This window comes from Rattus norvegicus, chromosome 1 (genome assembly GCF_036323735.1).
Source record: "Rattus norvegicus strain BN/NHsdMcwi chromosome 1, GRCr8, whole genome shotgun sequence".
Lineage (NCBI taxonomy): Eukaryota > Metazoa > Chordata > Mammalia > Rodentia > Muridae > Rattus > Rattus norvegicus.
This window is the reverse complement of record NC_086019.1, coordinates 212167734-212192723: the sequence shown is the minus strand read 5'-3', so window position 1 is coordinate 212192723 and position 24990 is coordinate 212167734. Positions and strand designations below refer to the sequence as shown.

Sequence of the window (24990 nt, the reverse complement as noted above, 5' to 3'; positions counted from 1 at the left end):
AAGCAGGTGTTGGGGGCCTAAAGCCCACTGAGCCCGCCTGGTCAGATGGTGGAAGGATATACTGCCGTCCTTCCCTGCCCCCAGTCCTTAAGACAGAAGTAATGTGGGTTCCCATGGGGAAAATAATTGATAATCTTCTTTGCTTGCACTCCAAAGCATTCTCAATCTCTCAGTACAGGCAGAACAGAGGTAGCCCCATTCTTCAGGTGAGAATATTGAAGTCCAAAAACATATATGGCAGTTTCTTCAAGGTCACAGCTAAGACTGGAACCTGGAGCTCCTGTTCCAAATGGTTTCCTTTAGCCTCTGGATCCAACATGACAACTCAGACTAGAGCTTCAAGCCTTTTATTCCATTTTGGAAGGTTTGTATAAAAATAGTCTCTTTAGGAAAATAAATAGCAGCTGCCCTTGCTGTGGAGGCTTGGATACCCCAGAGCTAAAAGCTTCTCAGAGCTAGGGAGTACAGCTCAGCTCATCACAGAAGCTGTTGGTGCCTCCTGATCAGGAGGAGCCTACAGGGTGTCCTGGTGCTGCTGGCTGTTGGTGCTGTGTGAGTTAGTGTTCTAGGCTAGTTAAAGGGCACCTTCTATCTAGGCTTAGAGTAGGCTGGATAACATGAAGAAAGTGACATGGTGTGGGAAAGTGGTCTGCAAGGCATCAAAGGACCACTGGGGATCTACAAAGTCAGAGCTGCCAGGCTTACTCTGGCAGAGGGGACATATTTTCTCTGTATGCAAATTATGATAGGCCAGCTCTAGAGAAACAGTGAGCAGCTTTGGGGACCCCCAAGCTGGCTCTATATCAAAGCATAACATGTTTGTTCTACTTGAAAGAGATAAAAGACCTGCTGGTTTGGGGCATGGGTATGGTCCAGGCCTGCTGGATGAACAGGGAAAGGAGATGACAACGGGTAGCACCTGCAAGGGGTGTGGCTGGGTGCCTCACAAAGCCAGGAGTGTGGGAGAACCTAGGGGGTCGGAGGAGGGGTCACCACTGCTGCTGCTACTCTTTCGATGGGCTGAGGAACAAGGCTCTGGTGTGCTAGGATAGGTGAAAACCAGACTCGGAGTAAAAGGAGTCAGAGAGGGTGTGGTCATGAGCGTGGGGGTATGCAGTGCTTCCGGTTCAAGTACGGGTCCTGGAGAAAGGGAGATACAAGGCACTGGGCGGCAGGGGCCCGGTGGGCTACCCGCCCCACTCGTGCTGCTGGTACCACCTGTGTCCTTCTTGTCTTCTTCTGGGATTTTGCAGATGGGGCGATGGGCTTCCAGCACCAGCTCAAGGCGTTCCTTCTGCTTCTGCAGCTCTTCGATCTCACGCTGCAGCCCCGATTTCTCATCCTCCAACTTGTCGGTCTCCTTTACAGGATTAGCAGAAAGTTAGGAAAATGAAGGCTAAAGATCTCCAAGCCTCAGGCTGGAGTAGGGATTGTGCCTGGAATCCCCAACAAGTCTGGACTGCAACTCCCATGAGCCCCTGGGAGAAAATGGGCATGACTCCCATCAGGCCCAAGCGTCTTAGGAGATTTGCCTACCAACTAGGACTCTGCATTGAAGCCCAAGACAAACAATAGTTAAGCCACTTTCCCTTATCCTTTTTCCAGGACTTCCCCTCGGACAGGGAGGAAGGCAGAGTGTGGAAGAGTAACTTATTGGGTCTCTTATGTTCCTGGGAGCCGAGGCCCCTCTTAGGCTCGGTGGTTCCGGGCCTGGGGACCCTCTGTATCAGATGATGCTCACCGCCTGCAGGAAGTCTGTCAATTCCTTTCTTCGGTTTCTGCACTTAGCAGCTGCTAGCTTGTTCCGCTCTCGTCTCACCCTGCGGCGCTCTTCCTCCTCCGGGCTGATCTAGGTTGGGAGAGAAGGGGGACAATGAGGCTGACCCTGAGCCACCAGCTGCCCTGAGCTGGCCATCCAACTTTCCTTCAGCCTGTAGTTTAGGTACCCACACTCCACAGTTGTTTCTGTGTACCAGCGGCTGGTCACCTCATAGATGACATTCCCAGCCACACCTGGCTTTACTGCTGGTTTCTTTCCTGTAATGCTTTCCCTCTCCATAAACTTTGACCTTCCTCATCTTAGGACTGGACTAAGATGTTGGGACCCCAGGAGGCCTTCTCATCTCTCAGGCTGAAGTAGTCATCCCTCCTGAGTGTGTGAGACATGATTATCTCTTTTTTTTTTTTTTTTTTTTTTTTTTTTTTTTTGGTTCTTTTTTTTCCCGGAGCTGGGGACCGAACCCAGGGCCTTGCGCTTCCTAGGCAAGCGCTCTACCACTGAGCTAAATCCCCAACCCCGATTATCTCTTTTTACAGAACTCTCTCAGCCTTCTCATCTGTGGAAGATGAGATTTCTTTCCCCACAGGAGCTATGAATGGTAGAAGGTGCCCTTGAGTGCCAAAAGTTACTAGCAAAGCAATTTCTAGGACTTTCGTTTAGTGCTAGGGATCAAACCCATGGCCTGGTGCAGGCTAGCAAATGCTCTACCACTGAGTTACAGCCCTTACATAGGTTTTTTTTTTCCTGCTTTTCAGTTTTGTTTCTTTGTACTTTAGACAGAATCTCTGAGTAGCCCTGCCTGGCCTTGAAGTTGATTTATAGACCAGGCTAGCCTGGGACCCACAGAGACCCACCTGCCTCTACCACCCAGGTGAAGATGTGTGCTGCCACATCTGGCATGTGTCCCAGGCTGGCCTTAAACTCAACATGTAGGCAAGACTGGCCTCAGACCCCCATTCCTCGACCTCCACCTCCTAAGTGTTAGGAGCCTTGTGTCAGCCTCCGTCCCCCATCCCTTTGGTCTTCCCTGTGTAGATTCTTTTTGTTGTTGTTTGCTTTGTTTTTAAAGCAGGGTTTCTTTTCATAGCTCTGACTGTCATGGAACTCACTCTGTAGACCAGGCTGGCCTCAAACTTCACCCATCCCAAGTGCTGTGATTAAAGGCATGTTTCACACTATGCCTGGCTAGAGTCATAATATTCATATATATAGTCCTCTGTGTGTGTGTGTGTGTGTGTGTGTGTGTGTGTGTGTGTGTGTGTGTGTGTAAGTGTGCCATAGCACCTGTGGAGATCTGAGGACAACTTTTGAGAGGTTGGTTCTCTCCTTTCAAGGATGGAACTCAGGTAATTAGGCTTGGCATCAAGCACCTTTACCCACTGAGCCATCTCACAGGCTCCCCTACATAGATTGTTTGGTTTTTGAGAGGGTTTCTCTGTGTAGCCCTGGCTGTCCTGGACCAGGCTGTCCTCAAACTCACAGAGATTCACTGCCTAAGCCCCCCCCCCTTTTTTTTAAAAAGATTAAAAAAATTTGGGACAGGAGAGATGACCCAATGCTTAAGAGCACTGACTGCCCTTCCAGAGTTCAATTCCTAGCAACCACATAATGGCTCAAAACCATCTGTAATGGGATCTGATGCCCTCTTCTGATGTGTCTGAAGACAGCGACAGTGTACTCACATAAAAAAATATAAATAGGGTTGGGGATTTAGCTCAGTGGTAGAGCGCTTGCCTAGGAAGAGCAAGGCCCTGGGTTCGGTCCCCAGCTCCAGAAAAAAAGAACCAAAAAAAAAATATATATATGTATATATATATATATATATATATATATATATATATATAAATTTTTTAATTAAAAATGAGCTTGGGGCTCGAAAGATGTTTTAGCAGTTAAGAGCACTAGCTGCTGTTTCAGAGGTCCTGAGCTCAAATCCCAGCACAACCATCTATAAGAGGATCCGATGCCTTCTTCTGGTATGCAGGTATACACACAAACACTCGTTCATAAAATTTACCAAAAACAAAAACAAAAACAAAACAAAACAAAAAAACGGCTTGTGGTGATGGCGCACACCTTTAGTCCCAGCACTCGGGAAGCAGAGACAAGCAGACTTCTGTGAGTTTGAAGTCAGCTACAGAGTGAGTTCCAGGATAGCAAGGGCTGCACAGAGAAACCCTGTCTCAAAAAAAAAAAAAAAAAAAAAATCAAGGACATTCTGTGTGTGAGTGCTTTGTCTGTGTGTGGAATGCACAGCACATGCATGCAGTGCTGGTGGAGGGCAGAAGAGGGCATGAGAAGCTGTGGGGGAATATGGACAGAGTTGCTACATGCTGGGAATGGAACCTGGGTCCTGCACAAGAGCAGCCAGAGCTTCTGCTGAGTCATCTCTGCAGACCTCTATATACTCACATGTAAGGAATTGAAGCTCAGGAAGGATGACTAATTTGTTAGAGTTCCAGAGTACGATTCTATATCCACTCAGTTCACACTGAGTGGAAGGCTGTTTGATGGAGCCATCTACCCTCAGCTCACTGCTCACCCTGGGCTTGCCTCTTTTTTTTTTTTTTTAAGATTTTATTTATTATATATAAGTACACTGTAGCTGTCTTCAGACATACCAGAAGAGGGCATCAGATCTCATTACAGATGGTTGTGAGCCACCATGTGGTTGCTGGGATTTGAACTCAGGACCTCTGGAAGAGCAGAGCATGCTCTTAACCTCTGAGCCATCTCTCCAGCCCCTGGGCTTGCCTCTTGCTCATGCCCCAGCTGATCACAGAAGTAAGTGATTCAGTTGCTGGGAAGCCTGCTGCTGGCTCTTCTCTGGCCACTCTCACATATCTCCCAGGGTCTTGCCCTCCCTCTCCGTCCTCTACCGAGACATCATGTCAAGGGTGTGCCTTCACTTGGGAATGTGTATACACTGGGGATTGTGTCCAGGGTTTCAGGCTTGAAGCAGGGTCTTCACCACAGGTAACCGCCCCCCCCAACCAGGCTTGTTTCTTACATCATATTTTCTTACTTAACATTTAAGTCGAGTTTACTGTTTGGTTATCAGAGACAGAGTTTATGTATCGCAGGCTGACCTTAAACACTCCATGTTCCTGAGAGTGGACGTGAATGGCTCCTCCTGTCCCTACTTTCCAAGTCCTGGGATCACAGGCCTAGCACACTAGCTTTGAATAAGAGAGCTCCCTGCAATAGACTCATCTCAGTACTTCAGGGGGAGGAAAAGAAGTGTCAAGACCTAAAAGGTCTTTCATCCCTGCCAGGCTTCTAGCACACCTGTAATCTTAGCATTTGGGAAGACAGGAGGATCTCAGGACCCTACCTCAAACAAACCGACCAAAACATGACCTTATTTATTTTAGAAAGGAGTTCAGTGAGGAAAAGTTCTCAGCTCACTCTGTCTGCAACCTTCTGGGAGCTCTGGTTGAGAATGGCTCATTAAGCTCTAACTTTGGGAGTTGATAGAGCTGAGGCCAAGGCCAGAACTGTCTCATTCCTCACGTTCACATGAATTTGAATGAGTGAGTGTCTCTCTATGCTTCACTTCCTCTGCTGGAAGACGGAAAACCTGAAATACACTTCCCATTCACTTTTTCTTTCTTTCTTGAGGCAGGGCTTCTCTCTGTAGCCTTGGCTGTCCTAGAACTCACTCTGTAGACCAGGCTGGCCTCGAACTTACAGATCTGCCTGCTTCCGCCTCCCCAGTGCTCAGAGTTAAGGCGTTCACCACCACTGCCTACTCACTTGTTGTGGTAGTTAAAAGAAATAGGGAGGCTGAGAGTCAGAGAATGTTGAAAAGAACACTCATTCCTACTCTTCCCTTGACCCAAGGGACAGCATCAGCCTTCCCTCCACCCTGTGCACGAGACAGTGGAGACATGTGAGCAACTTTACACTCTGTCCCCTCCACCTCGATTCTTGTGCCTTCAACTCTATCCCAAGAAGATTCTTTTCAGCTTTCCATACACAAATCCTATCAGTGGTCTAGGTTAACATGTAGCCTTCTCCAGGAAGCTTCCCTTGACTCGAAGGTGACCTTTTACCTCTTTCTTGGTGTCCCAGGGACTCCTATGCGGAATAGAAATTCCCTCATAGCAAGATCCAGCCCCTGTCTAGTAGGACCCCTAAGGGCTATTGAAAGTGCAACATCTCTGTTCCTTACCTGCTCACAGGGCCTGCGTCGCACCCCTGGAGGTGGCCCTAGGGCTCGTATGACTCCTGGTCGGGGCTGAGGGGGACTGTACTGGGGATAGGTCAGAGGTCGGGGATAGCCGCTGGGTCCCAGGAAATGAGGCTGCACCATCCACTGCAATTCCTGGCTGCCACTGACAGCGTTGATGCTTGGCACAAGGTGGAACTTCTGAGAAACAAGGAGGGAATGATAAGGTCTGTGTGAATTGAGGGGCTTCCAGGGTACAGAAGCTGGACTTCTGTCTCCCTTAACATCAGTATGGATACTGGTTCTGGGAGACCACAAGGAACCACAATTTGTCAATCAGAAACTTACTTGTTCAGGAGCTGTGTGACTTTGGGCCGGTCACAAGATGTCTCTCTACCTGTTTCCCCATCAGAGATAGTTTTGTTCTTTTTTTGTAAATCAAGTATGGACTGTTCAATACTGTTCCAACTACTGAACAAACAGTGACTCAGACAGCTGCCATATCCTCCTTTTCAGACAGGAGAACAGTTGCCCATAGACCCACAGCTAATAAGTAGAAACTGAGATTTGAGCCTAAAATGGCAGGGGCTCACTCATTCCTACACCATCCTCGAAGACGAACATACTTTCAGCTTCGAGCTCCCAAGGCAACTTTGAGAATCAAGTAAGAGAATTTGTTGTTGGGGGTCGGGGGGAAGGTAATCATGTAGCTTAGGCTAGACCTAAACTCTTTTTTTTTTTCTTTTTTTCGGAGCTGGGGACCGAACCCAGGGCCTTGCTCTTGCTAGGCAAGCGCTCTACCACTGAGCTAAATCCCCAACCCTAGACCTAAACTCTTTTTTTTTTTTTTTTGGTTCTTTTTTTTTCGGAGCTGGGGACCGAACCCAGGGCCTTGCGCTTCCTAGGTAAGCGCTCTACCACTGAGCTAAATCCCCAGCCCCCAGACCTAAACTCTTAATTCTTCTGCCTCCACTTCCCAGGCACCCAGACTATAGATGTGCAGCACCATAACTTGGGAGTCTTGTTTCAAGCATCAACTTGGCCAATGGCTGGCTTTGAGACTGAGGCACATTATTTAGCCTGTGTTGCCTCAGTTTCCCTTAATATCATTCTTATTAATATCATTCAACATTTCATTGCTGCTGAGAAAGCCGGCTCTCATAGCTCAGAAATCAGTTTAATCGGCTCTTTAATTTTGAATTTTATTTTGGTTTTGAGACAGGGTCTCTCTATTATGTAGCTCTGGCTGGCCTGGAACTCACTTTGTAGAATAAATTGGCCTCAAACTTCCAGAGATCTGCCTGCTTCTGCTTCCTGAATGCTGGGATTCAATGCATGCCCCACTGTCGATTCAAAAACTTGAAGGTTCAAAATTGATGGGGTTTTGAGTCCATGAAATAAGGTAAAGAGAGTAAAAGTCTCCCATAAGGGGCCTGACATTCTTCCGTTCTTTTTCTTCCAGAAATCTGAGGCATGTGTTGGGATTGAGTGGTGGTGGCAGTGGGAGTGGGGGCTGAGTGTCCTGGGAGAGAAAACTGGGTTCAAGTTCTGTGAGCTAAGGGTGTGGGGCCCCTTCAGTCCAGGAAGCACCTCACATGCCTAGACAAGTTTGGACATCTTATGTCCCCAGCCCAATACTGGGGGATGCAGCAGCTCAGTGACCCCCAGTTCTGGGTTAGAAGCATTGCCAGGGGCATCTCTCGCTCCCAGGTCGTCGGTCCTAGGGGCCGTTTGGGGCCAGGAAGGGAGGGGCACCCAGGGTGACTCAGCCTCAGTGACTCGGCCGCTGTGACTCGGCGAAACGGACGCAGCTCTTCCCTCCCCTGGCGACACGTGCTTGCGGCCCCTCGACAGGAAATGGGCACCTGCAACCTCACAAGTGCCCCTATCCAGCAGTGGGAGACGTCGAGTGCCGAGAATATGGAGCGCGAAAGTTGCCGGGCAGATGACCCCCGCGCACGTCTCAACACTTCGTGGTCTCCAGGAACCCCTCAGAGCCACTGCCTGGGGCCCATGAGCTCTATCTATACAGCACACAAAAAGATGAGGACTTGACCGCGTAAAGGGACACGGACAATTAGAGCGACACACGAACAGCCACTGACGACAGGCTGCTAAGAATTCGCTGTCCCGACTGGGTTCTCATGGACCCAGTCTCCTATGTGCCCAGACTCCAGGTCCCAGATATCAATTGGAGATGGAGTCCTCTGATCCTGTCCAGTCTGGGATGGGACAGGTATTTGGGGGAACAGCGTATTTAGGGGGCAGACATGAGAAAATTAAAGACCGTAACCGAGATGGAGGGGCAGATTGACAGTCAGCCAGGGGGAGCGAGAAGGGGAATTAGCAGATCTTCGCGCTTCCCGCCGCGCGCCTCCCCTTGGCGACCCGGTACATGGGTTCCCGGACCACGCAGAATGTGCAGGATCCTCAGTCGCGACCATTAGAGTTAGCTGCTGCTCAGGGACCCCCAGTCCTAATCCCGGGCATACTAGACTAACTCTAGCATCCCCAATGCTGTCCAAACTCAGATCCCCCGGGGGATTCGGCCAGACTCACCTGCTGCTGGACTGTCTGTGTCTGCGCTTGCTGGGGCTGCGCGGGGCGACCGTACGCGCTGCCAGCCCCGGAACTCGGTCCCGGTTCCCCGAAGTCTCGGTACATGCCCTGGGCTGGATGTTCGGTAGGGTCCGCGTCGGCGGCTGCGGTTCTGACTCACTCGCGCCTCGCAGAGTCTGGTCTTTTTTATGAATGAAAAGTTCTTGGGCTGAACCACTGCACCGCGGGGGGTGGGGGTGTGTCGCAGCGGCGCCTTTCACCTCGCAGGGGACCCACCTCTCCAGATGAACCTCCGTGGACCCGTCCGCTCGGAACTTCACGACCCCCAGTTCTGGTGGCAAGCCGCCTCTACTGGGAAAAAGCGACCGACTTGGCGTCCCCTAGCATCCGCGGTGGCCACGCCCCCTCTGACGCAGCTGCCCATACATGGTGCAATTTCCTTGCCGCGCCCAGGTGCAGCGAGGATTCCCCTTGACGCACCTAGCAGAGGTTGGGGCTTGTAGCTGCGCCCCGCCCCGTCCAGACTAGTCAAGGTTCCCAAGCCACAGAACAAGGCGAAACAATCCTGTAGACGCCAGGTCTCGCGCTGAGACTTAGAAAGAAGAAACGGAAAAGTGTCTGAAAACTGTGAATTATAAATATGGGTTATTTATAATATCATCATCATCATCACCACCACCACCACCACCATTTACCTGGCAGGAATCATTCCAACTGTCACCCAAGTCTGCTGTCCTGTCTTTTTTTTTTTTCCCCTCGGAGATGGGGACCGAACCCAGTGCCTGCGCTTGCTAGGCAAGCGCTCTACCACTGAGCTAAATCCCCAACCCTGCTGTCCTGTCTTAAGACCGCTCTGGAAGGAGGTGTGAGGTCTGTTTAGTTGAGCTTGCTTTACTTGATGTTTGTGGAGGAAGGTCAATTGAGATGGAGGTCTCAGGTATCTAGTTGAGACTGGCCTTGAACTCCTGATCCTTCCTTCACCTCTCAAGTGCTGGAATGTGCAACTGTCATACCTGGCTTTTGTAGCTAGGGTCTTATGTAGTGTAGTGCAGGCTGGTTTTGAGCTCCTTAGGTAGCTAAGGATAACCTGGAATTCTTGCTTTCTCTTCCGGAGTGGAGGGCAGACATTACAAGAGTGCGCCACACACCCAGTTTCAACTGCTGTCAAGGCTTCTGATAGAGCAAAAGGTTGTAACAAATCAGGGTTACAAAATGTTGTCATATTTTAATACTAAATGAAGTGACATTTAAGGTACCCACAGATAGAATGCACTACATGTTTGAGACCATCTCTAGAACTATCACAAGCTTTAATCCAGGCCTCTACAGACAGAGAGCCTACAGAAGGACACAGGTATCTTGAGACACATTAAGTAAGGCTTCTTGACTGGCGTTTTGACTGGAGGCACTTCTCCAGTACTGTGTGTCAGCAGCCTACTTTGGAAGTATGTGAAAGGTCTTCATAAGTGTGAAGACCTGGCCAGGTTTACTGGGGAGGTAGATGCCATCATAACCCCCATTTAACAGATGGGGAAAACTGAGGCTGACAGGTATTGAAATGAGTTGCTTAAGGCCACTGAGTAAGTGGCTGAGTCTGGTGACCAAGTCAGGCCATGAGCTTCATACCTTTATATTGCACGTACATGAAGAATGGCAGACAGGGAGCTCATGAGTCCCCAAACTCTTTCTCTGATTCCTTCCATTTCAATAGAGACTGAAGAGACTTGCCTTCAGGGAAGCAGGGTCCTGGGTTGTCTTCCTTGGGAACAAAGGCTAGGGTTCTATGGTTTAGACTCAGGCCTGGAGGCCAGAGTGACCCTGGGTTTCTAGTCATAGAACTATATACTTTGTGTCCATGTGGCCCAGGCAGGTCACCTTTCCGAGTCCGTGTTGGGCCTCACTGTTGATCTCACAGGGCTGCTCTGAGATCAAAGGAGACCACAGATGTGAAAGTGCATGGCTGTTGAAGCATCCTCAGAAAATCCCCAGCCTAGTGCCCCTCCCTTGCCCTGGTGCTTGGAAACCCTGAGAGAAATAACAGCAGTTTGCCAGGAAGAGAAATGCAGGCATGAGGGGTTGGGGATTTAGCTCAGCGGTAGAGCACTTGCCTAGCAAGCGCAAGGCCCTGGGTTCGGTCCCCAGCTCTGAAAAAAAGAAAAAAGAAAAAAAAAAAAAAAAGAAATGCAGGTATGTGTGTTGGGGGTTAGGGGAGAGAGGGAGAAGAGTCTTGGTGGTAGTGAATCCGTAGAAAGAATACACATAGATACATGTTATGCTCAGAATGTTCTGGGTTCTAGGTTTGAATTCTGGATGCACTGACCATCAACTGTGAATCCAGGATGATTCACTCAATCTGTGAGCTCCTGTTTCCGCATTTGTGAGCTGGAGACACAGTGACAGCTACATCTGAGAATTGCTGGAGATATGCACACCGTAATGTCACAGGGGCAAGCCTGGCGCTGAGCACTAAGGTCCCAGAGTGCTAGAGGGGAAGCGGGAGGAGCGGTGGTGTTTAAGCTCAACATCTGCTACACAATGAGCTTAATCAAGGCCAGCCTGGGCTACATGACACTGTCTCAAAGAAAACCAAACAGGGCCGCAGAGCTGTCTCAGCAGGTCAAAGTGCTCGCTACAACAGGCCAGACTACCTGAGTTTAATCCCTGGAGCATATGATGTCTGGAGAGAACTGATTCCCAAACACTGTCCCATGATGTCCTTATGAGTGTTGTACGTGCACTCTTGCACATGAACACACTCACGCTCCAGCATGAGCAAATGGAGAACACACGCACAAGCACGCATGCATGTACCCGTGGGTGCGCACGCGCACAAACACACAGACACACACACACACAGAGAGAGAGAGAGAGAGAGAGAGAGAGAGAGAGAGAGAGAGAGAGAGAGAGAGAGAGATTGGTGTTTGGTGTTTGAACTCTTGGGCTGACCAGTGTTAGACAGGTGACATAGGCAGTCAGGTGGTGGCCCATGGGAGAATTTCAGTCCACCCTGTCAGCATTCATCTTCCTGCTGCAAAAAGGATGGTCCGACCCCCTCCTCACACTGTGGCAGCTGAGCCGGGCCCAGGTCTCCAGTGGAGTGTGTGTACGTGACTTTGAAAGTCCCTTCCTGCTGTAACTGTGGAGCCACAAGAGGCCTTTTCAAAACCAGCACATTCCAAGCGCATCAGTCATTAACTCCTGCCTTGCGGTTGCACAGACGTTCCCTATGCCTGACCTCACCAGCTTGTGGCTAGGGAGCCAGAGGAGAACCCCAGGGGCTGCAGACTGCTGGGAAGTTCTGCCATTGTCCCTTGGTTGCTGTGTGCTCTAGGTTCAATGCCTTCCTGCCTCTGAGCCCAGAGAATCCCAACCTCTTGAGATGCAGTGAGGCCAAAGGAGGTGAAGGAAGAAAGTCTGGCATCTAGTGGTTTCTCAGGGTCACCAGGGAGCTGGAGGTGATGTCTATGTTCTACAGTTCCCCTTCTCTTGTTAAATTGGTTTACTTTTTGATTCAGGTGAAGTTCACACAACACACCATTTTAACTGTACAGTTCCACCTCTTTCATGTACTCACGCGTTGTGTAACCACCACCTCTCTCTGCTTTCACAACTTTATTGGTCTAGAAAAACACCCTGTGTCCATTAAGTAATCACTCCAATTTACCCCTTGCCCCATCCCCTGCTAGCCACTAATCGACTTTCTGTGGATGCGGCTTTGCCCAATCTGACCATTTCACGGAAATGGACTCACACAACATGTGACCTTTTCTGTCTGGCTTCTTTAACTCAACATAAAGATTTTCAAGGTTCATTCATGTCCTCTCATGGATTTGATAATTTGTACCTTTTGGGGACTGAGTAATATTCTGTGCTGTGTATGTGTTACAGCTTATCCATAAGTCCCTGGACTGGCGTTGCTCACTTTGGGCCAGATACAAACAGCATTTTGATGGAGACCAGAGCACCAGTTTTGGGGAGGACGAAGGCTTTCTTTTCTCTCAGGTATTTGGATGGAAATGGTGTGTCTCCCTCAGGAGCCTCCAGGCAGTTTTCCAAAGGGACTGTGTACTGTGAATCTTCCAAAGTGGGGTTTGAGGGCTTGGATTTCTTCAACATGGCTAACCCTCGTTAGTTTGCAGTTGGGGAAGTTGTAGTAAGACTACAGGCTGCAGAGATGCCTCAGCACGTAAAAGCACCAGCTGGTCTTCCAAAGGACCCAAGTTCAATAACCAGCACCCAGAGAATTCAAGAGCACTAGACACTCATGTGGTGTACACACATGCAGACAAAACACACCCAACACATAAAATAAATACCTAAAATTAAAGAAAAGAATTAAAGACGGGAGGATACACAGTGTCACCTCATTGTTCTATTTTTTTGGCTTTGTTTTTTGTTTTTCTTTGATATTTTTTTTTCTAGACAAGGTTTCTTTGTGAAGCACTGACCATCCTGGAGCTTGCTGTATAGACTAGGCTAGCCTCAAACTCAGAGATTCACCTGCCTCTGCCTCCCAAGTGTGGTACCACTTCCTGGCTTGTCGGCCTCTTATATACAATATCTATTCCAGTCCTTTGTTTCTGAGATTGGAGGGTTTTTTTTCTTTTTGTAAAACAGGATCTTATGTAGCCCAGGCTGGCCTACAATTTTCTATGTAGGTAAGAAGGATCTTGAACATCTGATCCTCCTGCTTCTGCTTCCCAAGTGCTGGGGTCACAGCTGTGGGACACCACACTTGGTTTTTCTTTTTCTCTTTTCTTTTTTAGTGAGATGTATAGAATAGTTTTTGTATATTATGACTATTAACACTTATGATTTACAAATGTTTATTTCTCATTCTATTGTTTTTGTTGAAAGGCAGAGTCTTGATATGTAGCCCAGGCTAGCCTTTGATTCATAATCCCCTCTCCAGTGATTATAGTACAGGCTTACCCCATGATATCTGGCTTTTAGCTGTCTTCACATCTTTTTATTACATTTGATTTATTTTGTGGGCATCACTGTTGTGTGGAGGTCAGAAAACAACCTGAGAGAGTAGACTCTCCCTTCTTGCTTTCCACTGGATCCATGTGGATCCAAGGGATCGATTGAACAAAGGTCTTCAGGCACAGAAGCAGGCTCCTTTATCTGCTAAGCTGTCACATCACCCTTCCTTTAAACACAGACATGGACTCCAGCATTTGAACTCCTACATGATTGCATGAACAACCACACACACACACACACACACACACTGGATGTGGTGGTAAATACCTTTAATCCCAGGACTCAGGAAGCAGAAGCAGGAAGATCTCTGAGTTTGAGGGGCCAGCCTGGTCTATATAGTAAGTTCCAGGCCAGTCTGGGCTATAGAGTGAAAGTGTGTGTGTGTGTGTGTGTGTGTGTGTGTGTGTGTGTGTGTGTGTGTGTAGATGATGGTTTTAGCCCTTGGTGTTTTTTAGATAGATCTGTTTATAAAGTACCAGATTTTCTGGAACTCAGATTCTCCTGCCTGGGGCTCTGGAGTGCTAGGATTGCACGCATGTATAACTATGTGTGTATAGTTATACTGTGCCTGGGGATAATGTTCTTTTGCTACTGTTTGTTTCATTTGGAGACTGGGTCTCATGCAGCTTGGACTAGCCTCAAACATGCTGTATAGCAGAGGCTGGCCTTGAACACTCCTGCCTCAGTCTCCAAATGTTGAGATTACAGCCCTGCTTCTGACACTCAGCTTGCTGTTGTCCTTCTGTCCTGTTTTGGCTACAGGGTCTTACCACGTAGTTGTGGCTTGCTGGGAGCCACCATGCCCAGCAATAATGTCCTTTCAATTCACAAAAATTTAAAAATTTTGTTTAAACAAATTTATGTATTTTTTCATTTGTTGACGTTTCTTTTTTTTTTTTTTTTTTTTTTTGGTTCTTTTTTTTTCGGAGCTGGGGACCGAACCCAGGGCCTTGCACTTCCTAGGCAAGCGCTCTACCACTGAGCTAAATCCCCAACCCCCTTGTTGATGTTTCTGATGATAAATCTAAGAGTCAGCCAGGCAATGGTGGCACACACCTTTAATCCTAGCACTCAGGAGGCCGAGGCAGGTGAACTCTGAATTTGAGGCCAGCCTGGTCTACAAAGTGAGTAGTTTCTGGACAGCCAAAGGTACACAGAGAAACAAAACAAACAAAATGTAATCTAATATAAAGTCTAAGTCATTTGTTCAATTCAAAGTCAAGAAGCCGTTCTGCTTTTCTTTAAGTGTTTTATCAACTTAGCTCTTAGATGAAAAAGAAACTTAAGGAGGACAACACCTGATGTGTTTGGCTCACCGCCGCTTTTGTTGTTGTTGTTGTGTATTTGGTTGGTTGGTTTTTCCAGACAGGGACTCACTGTGTAGCTCTGCTGTCCTGGAACTTGCTCTGTAGACCTTAACTCATAGAGATCCACCTGCCTCTGCCTCCCAAATGATGGGACTAAAGGCCTGTGCCACCACTGCCTGGCTAGTTCAGACTTTGTTTTTAACATATATACACAGCCCCTTGTAGCTGTCACCCATATCAAATGGAGTGGTATTCCATGAATAGTCCTCAAAAACTCCTCCTATTTCACTGCTGATGGCTTGGGGATGCTTCCAATTTAGAGGACGAGGGCATGGGGAAGAAGGCGGTCAGAAACATACCTGTTATATCCTTTGGTGGCTGGTTACTGTCATTTCCTTGGAGGGAATGCTGGGCCCAGAGAGTAAGCCTTTATTTGGCTTCCATGGATTTCCACCAATTGCTCTCCAAAGGTCATCTTCTGGTTACTTCTGTTGGCTTTGGCTCACTTATATTAAATTATTTATTTATCTTTGTTTTATGTGTGTGAGTGTTTGTTCTGCATGTATGTCTGTGGACCACATGTGTGCAGTGCTTAGGGAGGCCAGAGGAGGGTATCAAATCCCCTGGAACTGGAGATCGTAGATAGCCATTGTGTGCGTGCTAGAACCCAGCTCCAGTCCTCTGCAAGAGTAGCTTCTGCTCCTAACTGCTGATCTGTCTCTCCAACCCCTGTTTTGAAACAGTCTCATATACCCCAGGCTAGCCTCAAATTTGTTGTGTAGCTGAGGCTAGCCTTGATTCCCTGATCCTCCTCCCACCACCTCCCAAATGCAGAGGTTGCCTGTGTCCTTGTCATGTGTCACTCCAGGGAGCTAAACCTTCCTGTACACTGGGCTTCCTCCGCCCTGGCTGCCCTGCTGTACTGTGAGCCTCTTTAGTCTCTCAGACGGGTCTCTCTGCTCTGTGTTCTCCCTTCTCCTCACTGCCACGCCATCCTGCACCACTCAATTTCCCCAGACTCATTCTGTAGTGACAATTCTGGAATTTTTGTTTCTTTAAAAAACACAGAAATATTATAAGAATATGTTTTCATTTTAATCCCAGGTGTGGGATGATCCATATCCCAGAATGTTCATAGCAGCAGACTATGATTTGCCCCATGCTCTGGCAGGAGCATGGTTTTTTGCCAGCTGCAGATAATTGTGATTGTGTGACATGTGGAGCTCTGGGGACTTTTCAGAGACTATGTAAATGCTAGGACCCTGAGAGATGGAGTGTTGGTTGGTCATTGTTGGCCTCGGTTTGTTAAGTAGTGTGCACAAAGAGACAACAAGAAGAAATTAGATATCCTGATTGTGAAAGTCAAACTTGCCCAAGGAACTCAATGCCCCCAATCATCATGAAGTAGCCTAGCAATAACATTGCCTTCTTTCCCACCCCTGGCTTTATTCAGGGATCTCTTTCCTCTTCCCTCTATCCCTTTTCTCTCCTGTCTAGTGTTAGGGGTTGAAATGGTGGCAGAAAAAGGGTGGGAAAAGGTGGAAGAGAGAGAGAGAGAGAGAGAGAGAGAGAGAGAGAGAGAGAGAGAGAGAGAGAAGAATCCACAAAGTAACAAAAGATTGGTCACACCATTCTGGGTCAAATCCAAATCCCTCATGAAATACAGTTTGTTTCTCCAATTCTATGAACAATTTCACTGAAAACAAACAAACAAACAAACAAACCTCCTTCCCAGAATGCTTTCTAAAAATGTGGTAATTGGGAGAAGTTTATGTATGTGCCTACATCTGCGTTTGTGCCTATCTATATCTCCCAAGTAAGGGGACATAAAAAGGGCTATGGGGAAGAGATTATTTTAATGATTTTATTTTTTGTTTTAATCGTTAGTTTGCTTTGTTGAGCTGGGGTCTCACCTTATAGGCCAGGGTCAAGCTGTTCTCAAATTCATGCAGTCTTCCGGTCTCAGCTTCCCAAGTGCTAGGATTATAGGTAGAAGCCACCCTCCACAACTTTTTTGTGCTTATTTACTTTTAAACTTTATTGATTTTGGCCAGATAGTGTTCTTATCCCATTATCCACCTCTCCGGCCCCATTTTGTTGTTTGTTTGTTTTTTCTTTTCTTTTTTCGGAGCTGGGGACCGAACCCAGGGCCTTGGGCTTGCTAGGCAAGCGCTCTACCACTGAGCCAAATCCCCAACCCCTGTTGTTTGTTTTTTCTGAGGCAGGATCTCACTATGTTGGTCAGGCTGACACTGACTCACACAGTCCACTTGCTTCTACTTCCCACACCCTGGGAATGAAAGTCTGTGCCACTGCCTGGCTACCCTCTTCTCTCGGGAAGGCTTACTTTGAGTATGTTTATGTGTCTTATTTTTTAGAAGGGGTTCTTGGGGACTGGGTGGGGGTGGAACACACCTGTAGTCCCAGCTACTCTGGCATCTGTGGCCAGAGGATTGCGTTAGCAGCTGGGGCCAACCTGAGCAGCATAGCAAATCCTTTCTTTAAAAAAAAAAAAAAAAGGGTTGGGGATTTAGCTCAGTGGTAGAGCACTTGCCTAGCAAGCGCAAGGCCCTGGGTTCGGTCCCCAGCTCCGAAAAACAAAAACAAAAACAAAAACAAAAAAACCACGTGTTTGAGGTGTGTTTGACATTTAATACAACTTGCACTTTTCCTGTGTATCGGCTATGTGTGTTGACTTATGTAGCCATCTTTCAGCCAAGATAGCACACATCTGCACTCCCCAAGGCCCTCCTGCCCCTCTGCAGTCAGCCTCACTTCCATGGCCATAGATTAGTCACAGTGCATAGGCTTTCAGTTCTGGCTCCGACTCTCATTATCTTGACTCTGCAGTCCCTTCACAGTGGGTGTGGCTACCTTGGACTCTTTTATGACTGTGTAGTATCCCGTGGTTGCAACCCAAGCGAACTGCGCTAAAGGTTGAATGGATTGTGGTATAGTGCGATCCCACAACTCAGGGAGGAGGATCCCTGGACGTTCAACACCACCTTAGTCTAGTAGCTAGTTCAAGGCCAGCCTGGACTACATTAGAGGAAGTAGAATGGAGTCAGTTGTCAGGGAGGAAGGGCTGATTAGAAACAAGACACTGACAACCTAGAGAGGTGATCAGAGTACAAGGGAAACAGTCGTGGGGCTAGAACAACAGCATGGGGGCAGGAGCCTGAGAGCATCTGGGGCTTTGCGGAGTCCCCAGGAAGGAAGCATTCTTTGCAGCTGGGGTGGGGGCCAGTGGGAAAAGGGTTCCTGGCAGAAAAGGGCTGAAGGTCAAGGGAGAATTCCTAGGGTTGGAGGCAGTGAGTGCAAAAATCTGTGGGTGGGCAGCAGGGAAGGCCCGTGTTGGCCGTGATCAGGGTACACAGCAGAATGTGTGTTGAGGGGAATGAACAGGAAGGTGGGCTGGCAAGGCCTTAGCCAAGGCTGAGACAGCAGGCTGAAGAGCCGGACCTTGGGGACAAAATGTCTGGGGTAGATATTTGAAGAGGGATATGGCTGGGGTCTGGGAAAGGGATTGAGACCCCTGCTGACTCCCAAGGTTCAGACCAAGCCATTTGATGGGCAGACTGTGGAAGAAGGAGAGGCAAGGAGAGTGAAGCTCCAGCAGGGGTTGGGGGCTCCTGCTGTGTGCATGGCGCCTTCCTCCAGAACACCCCCGGCCCCCGCATTCACATGTGCCACATCATCTGCTTCACCCAGGCCACACCGCTGTGAAGCACAGCAAAGAGGTGACGGGGACCAGGGTAAATGCCACAGGGTGTCAGGGGCAGCTGTGGTGTCCTCAGTCTTATAGAGAGTCCCTGTCACCATGCCAGTCACTTTCCAGAATCCAAGAACTGACTTGTCCCTGCTGGGCCATACGAGTCACTAGACCACGACGCTCTGTTTTCCTCTGGGACCCTCAGTGGTGTCCTTTAAGTGTCTTTAATTTTTTTAATTTATTTGATTTTAAAATAGGCCTCGGTACCTGTGCCTGTGGACGTGAGCACGTGAATACCGGTACCCAAGGAGGCAGAAGAGGCTCCGGTGCTGAGAACCGAACCTCTGTTCTCTGCAAGAGCAGCAGTGTTCTCCCCCCCCCCCCCCAGAGCTGGGGACCCATCACATACGGAGTTCCTGGACCTAGGAGATCTAAGGGTAGAGGCAAACACTGGGCCTCTCAGTCCCACTTCAACCCACTCAGCTGGGGAGGCAGGGGAGGGCCTAGCAGGGTATCAGGCTGTGGGAACAGCTCCCCTAGAGAAGGGAGACTATGGCTGGAGCTAGATGTCTCCACTAGGCTGGCCAGGATGTGTCAGATGTCCTTTCTCACCCAGTGTATAAATAAGAGGCTCACTGTAAGAGCAAACGCATATACAAAACCACGTGGCAACCGTCCTTAAGGCAGATAGGGCATCAGCTTATTCCCTCTCTGCAAAACCTCCTTTATCACGGTGGAAACTGCCTGACAGGTAATGCCAGCAGTTCCTTCAAGGTCTATGGCTTGATCTTCATTTGTTTCTGGGGATGCTCGGGGGAGTGGAGAGGGTAAACCATGGGTAATGCTCAGAGGGAGATTCCCAGAAATGCAGGTAAGATGGGTGCCATGTGGCCCATTTCTTTTTTTTCTTTTCTTTTCTTTTTTTTTTTTTTGGTTCTTTTTTTTTCCGGAGCTGGGGACCGGACCCAGGGCCTTGCGCTTCCTAGGCAAGCGCTCTACCACTGAGCTAAATCCCCAACCCCTGTGGCCCATTTCTTTTTCTGTAGGTCCACAATGGTTCTGCCCAATTAGCTTGAACCACAGAGTGGCTCCTGTTCCATTTAAACCCACGCTCAGGAGGGCTGGTGTCTGTCTCACAGTTTTTCAGCTTTCTAAAGCCCAGACCTAGGACTCCCCTCCCCCATGGACACTTCCTGTCCCCAGGCTTCCAGGAGCTTGCACTACTGATCCCAGGGGTGCCAGCTTCTGCTCTGGGCCAGGAGTGGGATGAAACGCTCATCCTGGGATGAAAGGCTGGCGAGCCTGGGCTGCACCCATAAACTGCCCCACCCGAGCTGTGAGGACCTCCAGGCACTGGTGTAAACTGAGTCATGGGGGGCAAGGGAGTGAGTCATGTAGCCTGTGAGAGAGCCAAGTGGGGCAAAGCTCGTCTACAGGAGGGCAGCTTGCCACACCTCATGAATCCACAGCTTTTAGGCCCCCTTGGGTACCTACAGGCAGAGAGGATCAGGACCATCTGGGGCAATAAAGCTGGACTTTCACTGTGTGTCTGCTTGTGTGTGTGCCTGCCCGTGTGCATGTGTACACTTGTGTGTCTGTTTCTGTGCATGTACATCTGTGTGTGTGGGGGAGGCTGTGTCTATGTGCATGTGTGCACACGATGCAGGAGGGTGAGCATCAATACAGGAAAGGGAAGCAGGGAAGCTCTGGATTGGGGTTTGGTCAAAAGTCAAAACTCTGGAGAGATTCTGACAGGAACTTCACTGCCCTCTCCTGGCCTCTGAATGTTTGGCTGATTTTTTTTTTTTTTTTTTTTTTTTTTTTTTGTGGCAGCCAGTTTTTGTCCCCTTCAGGAGCCACAGAGGAGGAACCAGGGCCTGATATAGGAAGGACCTGGCTATTCTCCAGATTCCCCAACAGGCAGAGTTGGGCCCAATGGTAGAAGACCCACAGAAACCAATCAGACTTCATTTTTTTTTTGGGGGGGTTCTTTTTTTTCCCCCGGAGCTGGGGACCGAACCCAGGGCCTTGCGCTTCCTAGGCAAGCGCTCTACCACTGAGCTAAATCCCCAACCCCTCAGACTTCATCTTAAAGAGGCCTCTAACTCTGGGAGCTAGAATTGCTCCAGGACCAGAGACAGAGTGCCCTGATGCCCTAGTGTAGGAGACATACTTAGTCGTGTGGGCTATAAGAGCATTGGTAGCCTGGCTTTGGACAATTTTCACTTTCTCGTTTGTTTTGAGACAGGATCTCATGTAGTCTAGGCTGGCCTCACACTCACTGTGTAACTAAAGGTGGATTTGAACTCCTAACCTTTCTGCCTCTGCCTCTCAGTTGCCTGGATTATCTTTGATCATCTTAGCATCTTTTTTTAAAGATTTATTTATTTATCTTATGTATATGAGTACATTGTAGCTGTCTTCAGACACACCAGGAGAGGGAATCATATTCCATTACAGATGGTTGTGAGCCACCATGTGGTTGCTGGGAATTGAACTCAAGATCTCTGGAAGAGCAGTCAGTGCTCTTAACCGCTGAGCCATCTCTCCAGCCCCAGCATCTTTTTTTTTTTAAAGATTTATTTATTTATCTTATGTATATAAGTACACTGTAGCTGTCTTCAGACACATCAGAAGAGGGCATCAGATCTCATTACAGATGGCTGTGAGCCACAATGTGGTTGCTGTGATTAAGCTCAGGACCTCTGGAAGAGCAGTCAGTGCTCTTAACCACTGAGCCATCTCTCCAGCCCATCTTAGCATCTTTTGATCTCAGTTTTCACATTAATAAAGGAGTGTTGAGGGGGTGAGGTGAGCTGAGGAATGTAAGGTGGCCAGTGTGTGCTATGCAGAGCAGGCCTGTGTACATGTTTGCTCTTACGATGAGCCTTGGTTGTTTCATTCATAAAATAGACAAGAAAGGACACCTGGCTTCATTCCAGTCACAATCTCTGGTTTCCTTTCCTGGAAAGCTGTCTTCACAAACCTGCCCCCTGCCTTCTCATCCTGCCCAACCTCAGGTTTCCTATACCCTCCTAGGAGGCCAGTGGCCAAAGAAACACCAGGTAAAGTGTTTGTCAGACTAGTGCCCTTAGCTTTACCCTTCAGTGCCTAGGGCATGTACGTCACAGAAGTGGGGAGTTTCCCTCCTCAGTGAATCAGCCGTGTGACCCAATCTTCATCCCTGCCAAGGCCCCTCCCAGTCAGCAGGAGCGGGGTGCAGCTGGCCTACTAGGAAAATCCCCCAAATCCTGCCAAAGCTTTGGTTGAAGCATCTCCCAATTCAGCTGTTTCCTGTATTCCCGAATTCTGCCCCAGGTCCTAGCTGGAGTTGGGGGTCAAATAGAATCTCCCCCTCCTAGAATATCCCTTTGTCCCAGGGGTTTGAGGAATGCATAGCAGGGTATGTCTTTCTGTCTCTCAAGCCTCAGTCATAGCTCTCTGTTTTATTAATGGAGCAGACAGAGGGGCTTGCCCAAGTTTGGCCAGCCCCTACACAACCCAGTGTTTCCATAATTCCATGTAGGCAGGAACTAGCTATGCAAGAGAAGCCCTGCTAGCCAGGGTTTTGGGAAACCCTTAGCTTGTCGAAGGAATCTGTGTTTGGGCCCAGCCTATCTTCCAAGTAATTCTGAGAACCTACCTTGTGTACTTCCCAAGTGAATCTTATATCCTTGCAGGGCAATATTTCTTCTTGTAGCACCCCTACCCTCAGAGCACATTCAGTAGCAAGACTTAACCATGTAGTAGGTACTCTAGAGTTGAATGATCTGAGTTCAAATCTTGGCTCTGCCATATGCTTGCTGTGCAACCTTGAGACAATTAACTGGAATTCTCTGGAACTCTGTTTCCCTTTCTGCAAAAATGGTAAGAATACCAGAGCTAGAGGCTGGAGAGAAGGCACACAGGAGTTAAGCACTGGCTGTTCCAGAGGAGGCGAGTTTGGTTCCAAGCATCCACATGCAGATCAAAACCATGTGTAACTCTAGTGTAGGGAATCCAACATCCTCTTCTGACTTCCCTGGATAAGAACGCATGTGGCACACAGGCATAGTCAAAGGAACAACATCCATACATATAAAATAATTTAAAAATAAAAGAACTAAATGGAGCTTAGATAATGTATGGCTTCCATACAATCACCTTGGATTCAAGAATGTTATTTGGTGATTGCACCAAGCTTGACTCTGACCTGGATGCTGAAGGTGCCCTGAGGATAAACCAGTTATTGTCCCTAAGAGTCTCCAGACATATAGTTGAAGGGCACCCATGGGAGAGCCACATGGTTAGAGAACTAGTGGGTCTGAGATGTACCATTAGTTAGCGGTGATGGTGTCGGGCATGCCAACAGAGGCTACCCATCAACAAGGGCATTGAAGTGGGAAAAGACAGAACATGGGCAGGAGAGCTGTGTTCTAGAGCAAAGATGAACAAAGAAAGATACAGTGGAGAGATCCAACAGGTGGGATTCACAGTATCTGGATCTGAGGCAATTCTTTCGTTTAATAATCTCTGAAGCCGTTATTCTACACTGGGAGATGAAATGTAGACAGTGCTCCTGCCTTAGTAGAGTACAATCTGGGTCTGTGGCTCAGTAGTTTGGGGACCAGTGGCAATTGCTAAGTAACAGCAGATTCTGTGATTGGTACCACACAGCAGGTGTTCAAGGACAAAGAAAGCCTGAGGCCCGAGGCTCCATGCCAAGGTGGAAAAAGATGTTCCAGTTGGCTTCAGTTGGGTGCAGAGACAGGAAGATGTGCCTAAGGACAGCAGAGAAAGCTATTGGGGGCATGGTCAATGCCAGCCCAGGACAGTAGACCTTGTTTTTAGTTGCTGTAGAATCCCAATAGGACAGGAATGTGGGCATCTCTATGGTAGAATCTGTGAACCTGGCTTATGGGATAGGACAGAGATGTGGGGTGGAAGAACCAAGTTAGTGGCTGTTGTTGTGGTTTGAGAGAAAATGAGAAAGGGCAAGGGGCCAGGCAAGGCCAAAGAAATACAGAAGAGGGATGTGTCACTTTGTAAAGAAAGAAAACCTGGGCTTTCCATACCACATAGACATCTTTGTGAGAACACAAGGCTTTGCCAGGATGCCACTCCTCTGCCTAGGGAGAGTTGACCCACTTTTGTCAAGTACAAAGCACTGACAATCAGGCAGGCAGGGCACTTGGCTCCAACTCTGAGCTCTGGGGATTTCCCAAGTTTGGGCTGAGGTGGACTCAATCCTGGGGAGGCTCAGGATAGGGAGGCAGCTGGGGAGGGGGTTAAGCTAGCACTCATGACTCAGCCACTTCCACCCAGTCACCCCAGTGGCATCTCCGCTCCTCTGCTCCAAATTCCAACTCAGTGAGGCTGCTGGAGGCTGATTCAGCGCTGGCACAGCACGAGAGCAACATCTCAAGTTCTCTGCCAACACCTCTGGCCCTTGACCAAGGCCTGGGAAGGCACTGGTCTGAGGAGACAGGACAGTGCACAAGCCGGGCCCTTGAAACTCTAGCAGTCATGGAGAAGAGGATGGCTAAGAGAAAAGATCACATGAGTATCCTGCTCTGTGGGTTGTGTTTGTCAAGACAAGAACAAGGGTCAAGGACCACACTGCCTGAGAAGGGAAGGATCAGAGCCAAGTCCCAGCTCTACTCTCCAACTCCATCACCCAGATCATCCCTTCTCCTCTTGGCCTCAATTTCCCTCCCCCACCTCCCTTATTGAGATGGACTTGTAGCTAGGACTATCATTGAACTTGCTGTGTAGACCAGGCTGTCCTCTAACTCCCAGAGGTTCGTTTGCTTCTGTCTGCTGGTTCTGGAATTAAAGGCTTATACCACCACACGGTAGCAGTTCCTTGACAGCAGGATGTGGCCAGCATCTCCTTAAAGAGGTCCTGAGAACTGAGGACGGCATGTGTAAAGTTCTTTATAAACTGTTGAGTGGCTTCTGGAAAAACTGTCCATGCATATTCAAGCTGGTCACTGGCTAGGTTGCTCCAGCCCTGGATGCTGAAATCCAGCCCATATCTTTTTAGAAATCTATGTGTACCACCTGGAACTGCAAGGAGAGTGCCTTTATCTAAATCCTGCAAAACACACTTGGTGGATCAGACCTGTTAATCCCAGCACTCAAGAAGCCGTGGCAGGAAGATCAGAACTCAAGTTGTGCTACACAACAAAACCCTGTTTCAAAAGGCCAAAGTTGTAGGAGAGGGCCTGCGGATGCAGCTACATTGGCAGAATGCCTAGCAGGCACTGGGCTTAATCTTGGTCCCTGTATAAACCACGACAGCACTATATAAACTTGGGTGTGATGGTGCACACATGCAGCCCTAATACTCAGAGAGTGTAAGCAGAGGATATTAAGTCAAGATGAACACATGGGAGGCAGAGTCAGGCCTTGAGTCCAAGGCCAACTTGGTTTACATAACAAGTTCCAGGTCAGCCAGAGCCATATAAAGAAAACATGAAAAGACAAACTGATC

The 24990-nt window shown here is 48.5% G+C and overlaps 1 protein-coding gene across 1 annotated transcript; it reads right to left on the bottom strand.

Annotated features, from left to right (window-relative positions):
* Positions 1–332: 332 nt before the first annotated feature.
* Fosl1 (FOS like 1, AP-1 transcription factor subunit) lies at positions 333–8839 on the bottom strand. Its single transcript, NM_012953.2, has 4 exons — positions 8511–8839; positions 5955–6152; positions 1742–1849; positions 333–1360 (listed from the first exon to the last, which is right to left on the bottom strand). Exons 1-4 carry the CDS (start codon positions 8613–8615, stop codon positions 944–946), a joined length of 828 nt encoding a protein of 275 aa, NP_037085.1. The 5' UTR covers positions 8616–8839; the 3' UTR covers positions 333–943.
* Positions 8840–24990: the final 16151 nt, after the last annotated feature.

Excerpts from the sequence above, each read along its gene's own strand:
- Fosl1 (NM_012953.2), bottom strand. The coding sequence starts at position 8,615 with ATGTACCGAGACTTCGGGGAACCGGGACCGAGTTCCGGGGCTGGCAGC. Across the intron at positions 6,153-8,510 it reads CACAGACAGTCCAGCAGCAG|AAGTTCCACCTTGTGCCAAG; the intron begins GTGAGTCTGGCC and ends CTTGTTTCTCAG. Across the intron at positions 1,361-1,741 it reads TGACAGACTTCCTGCAGGCG|GAGACCGACAAGTTGGAGGA; the intron begins GTGAGCATCATC and ends AATCCTGTAAAG.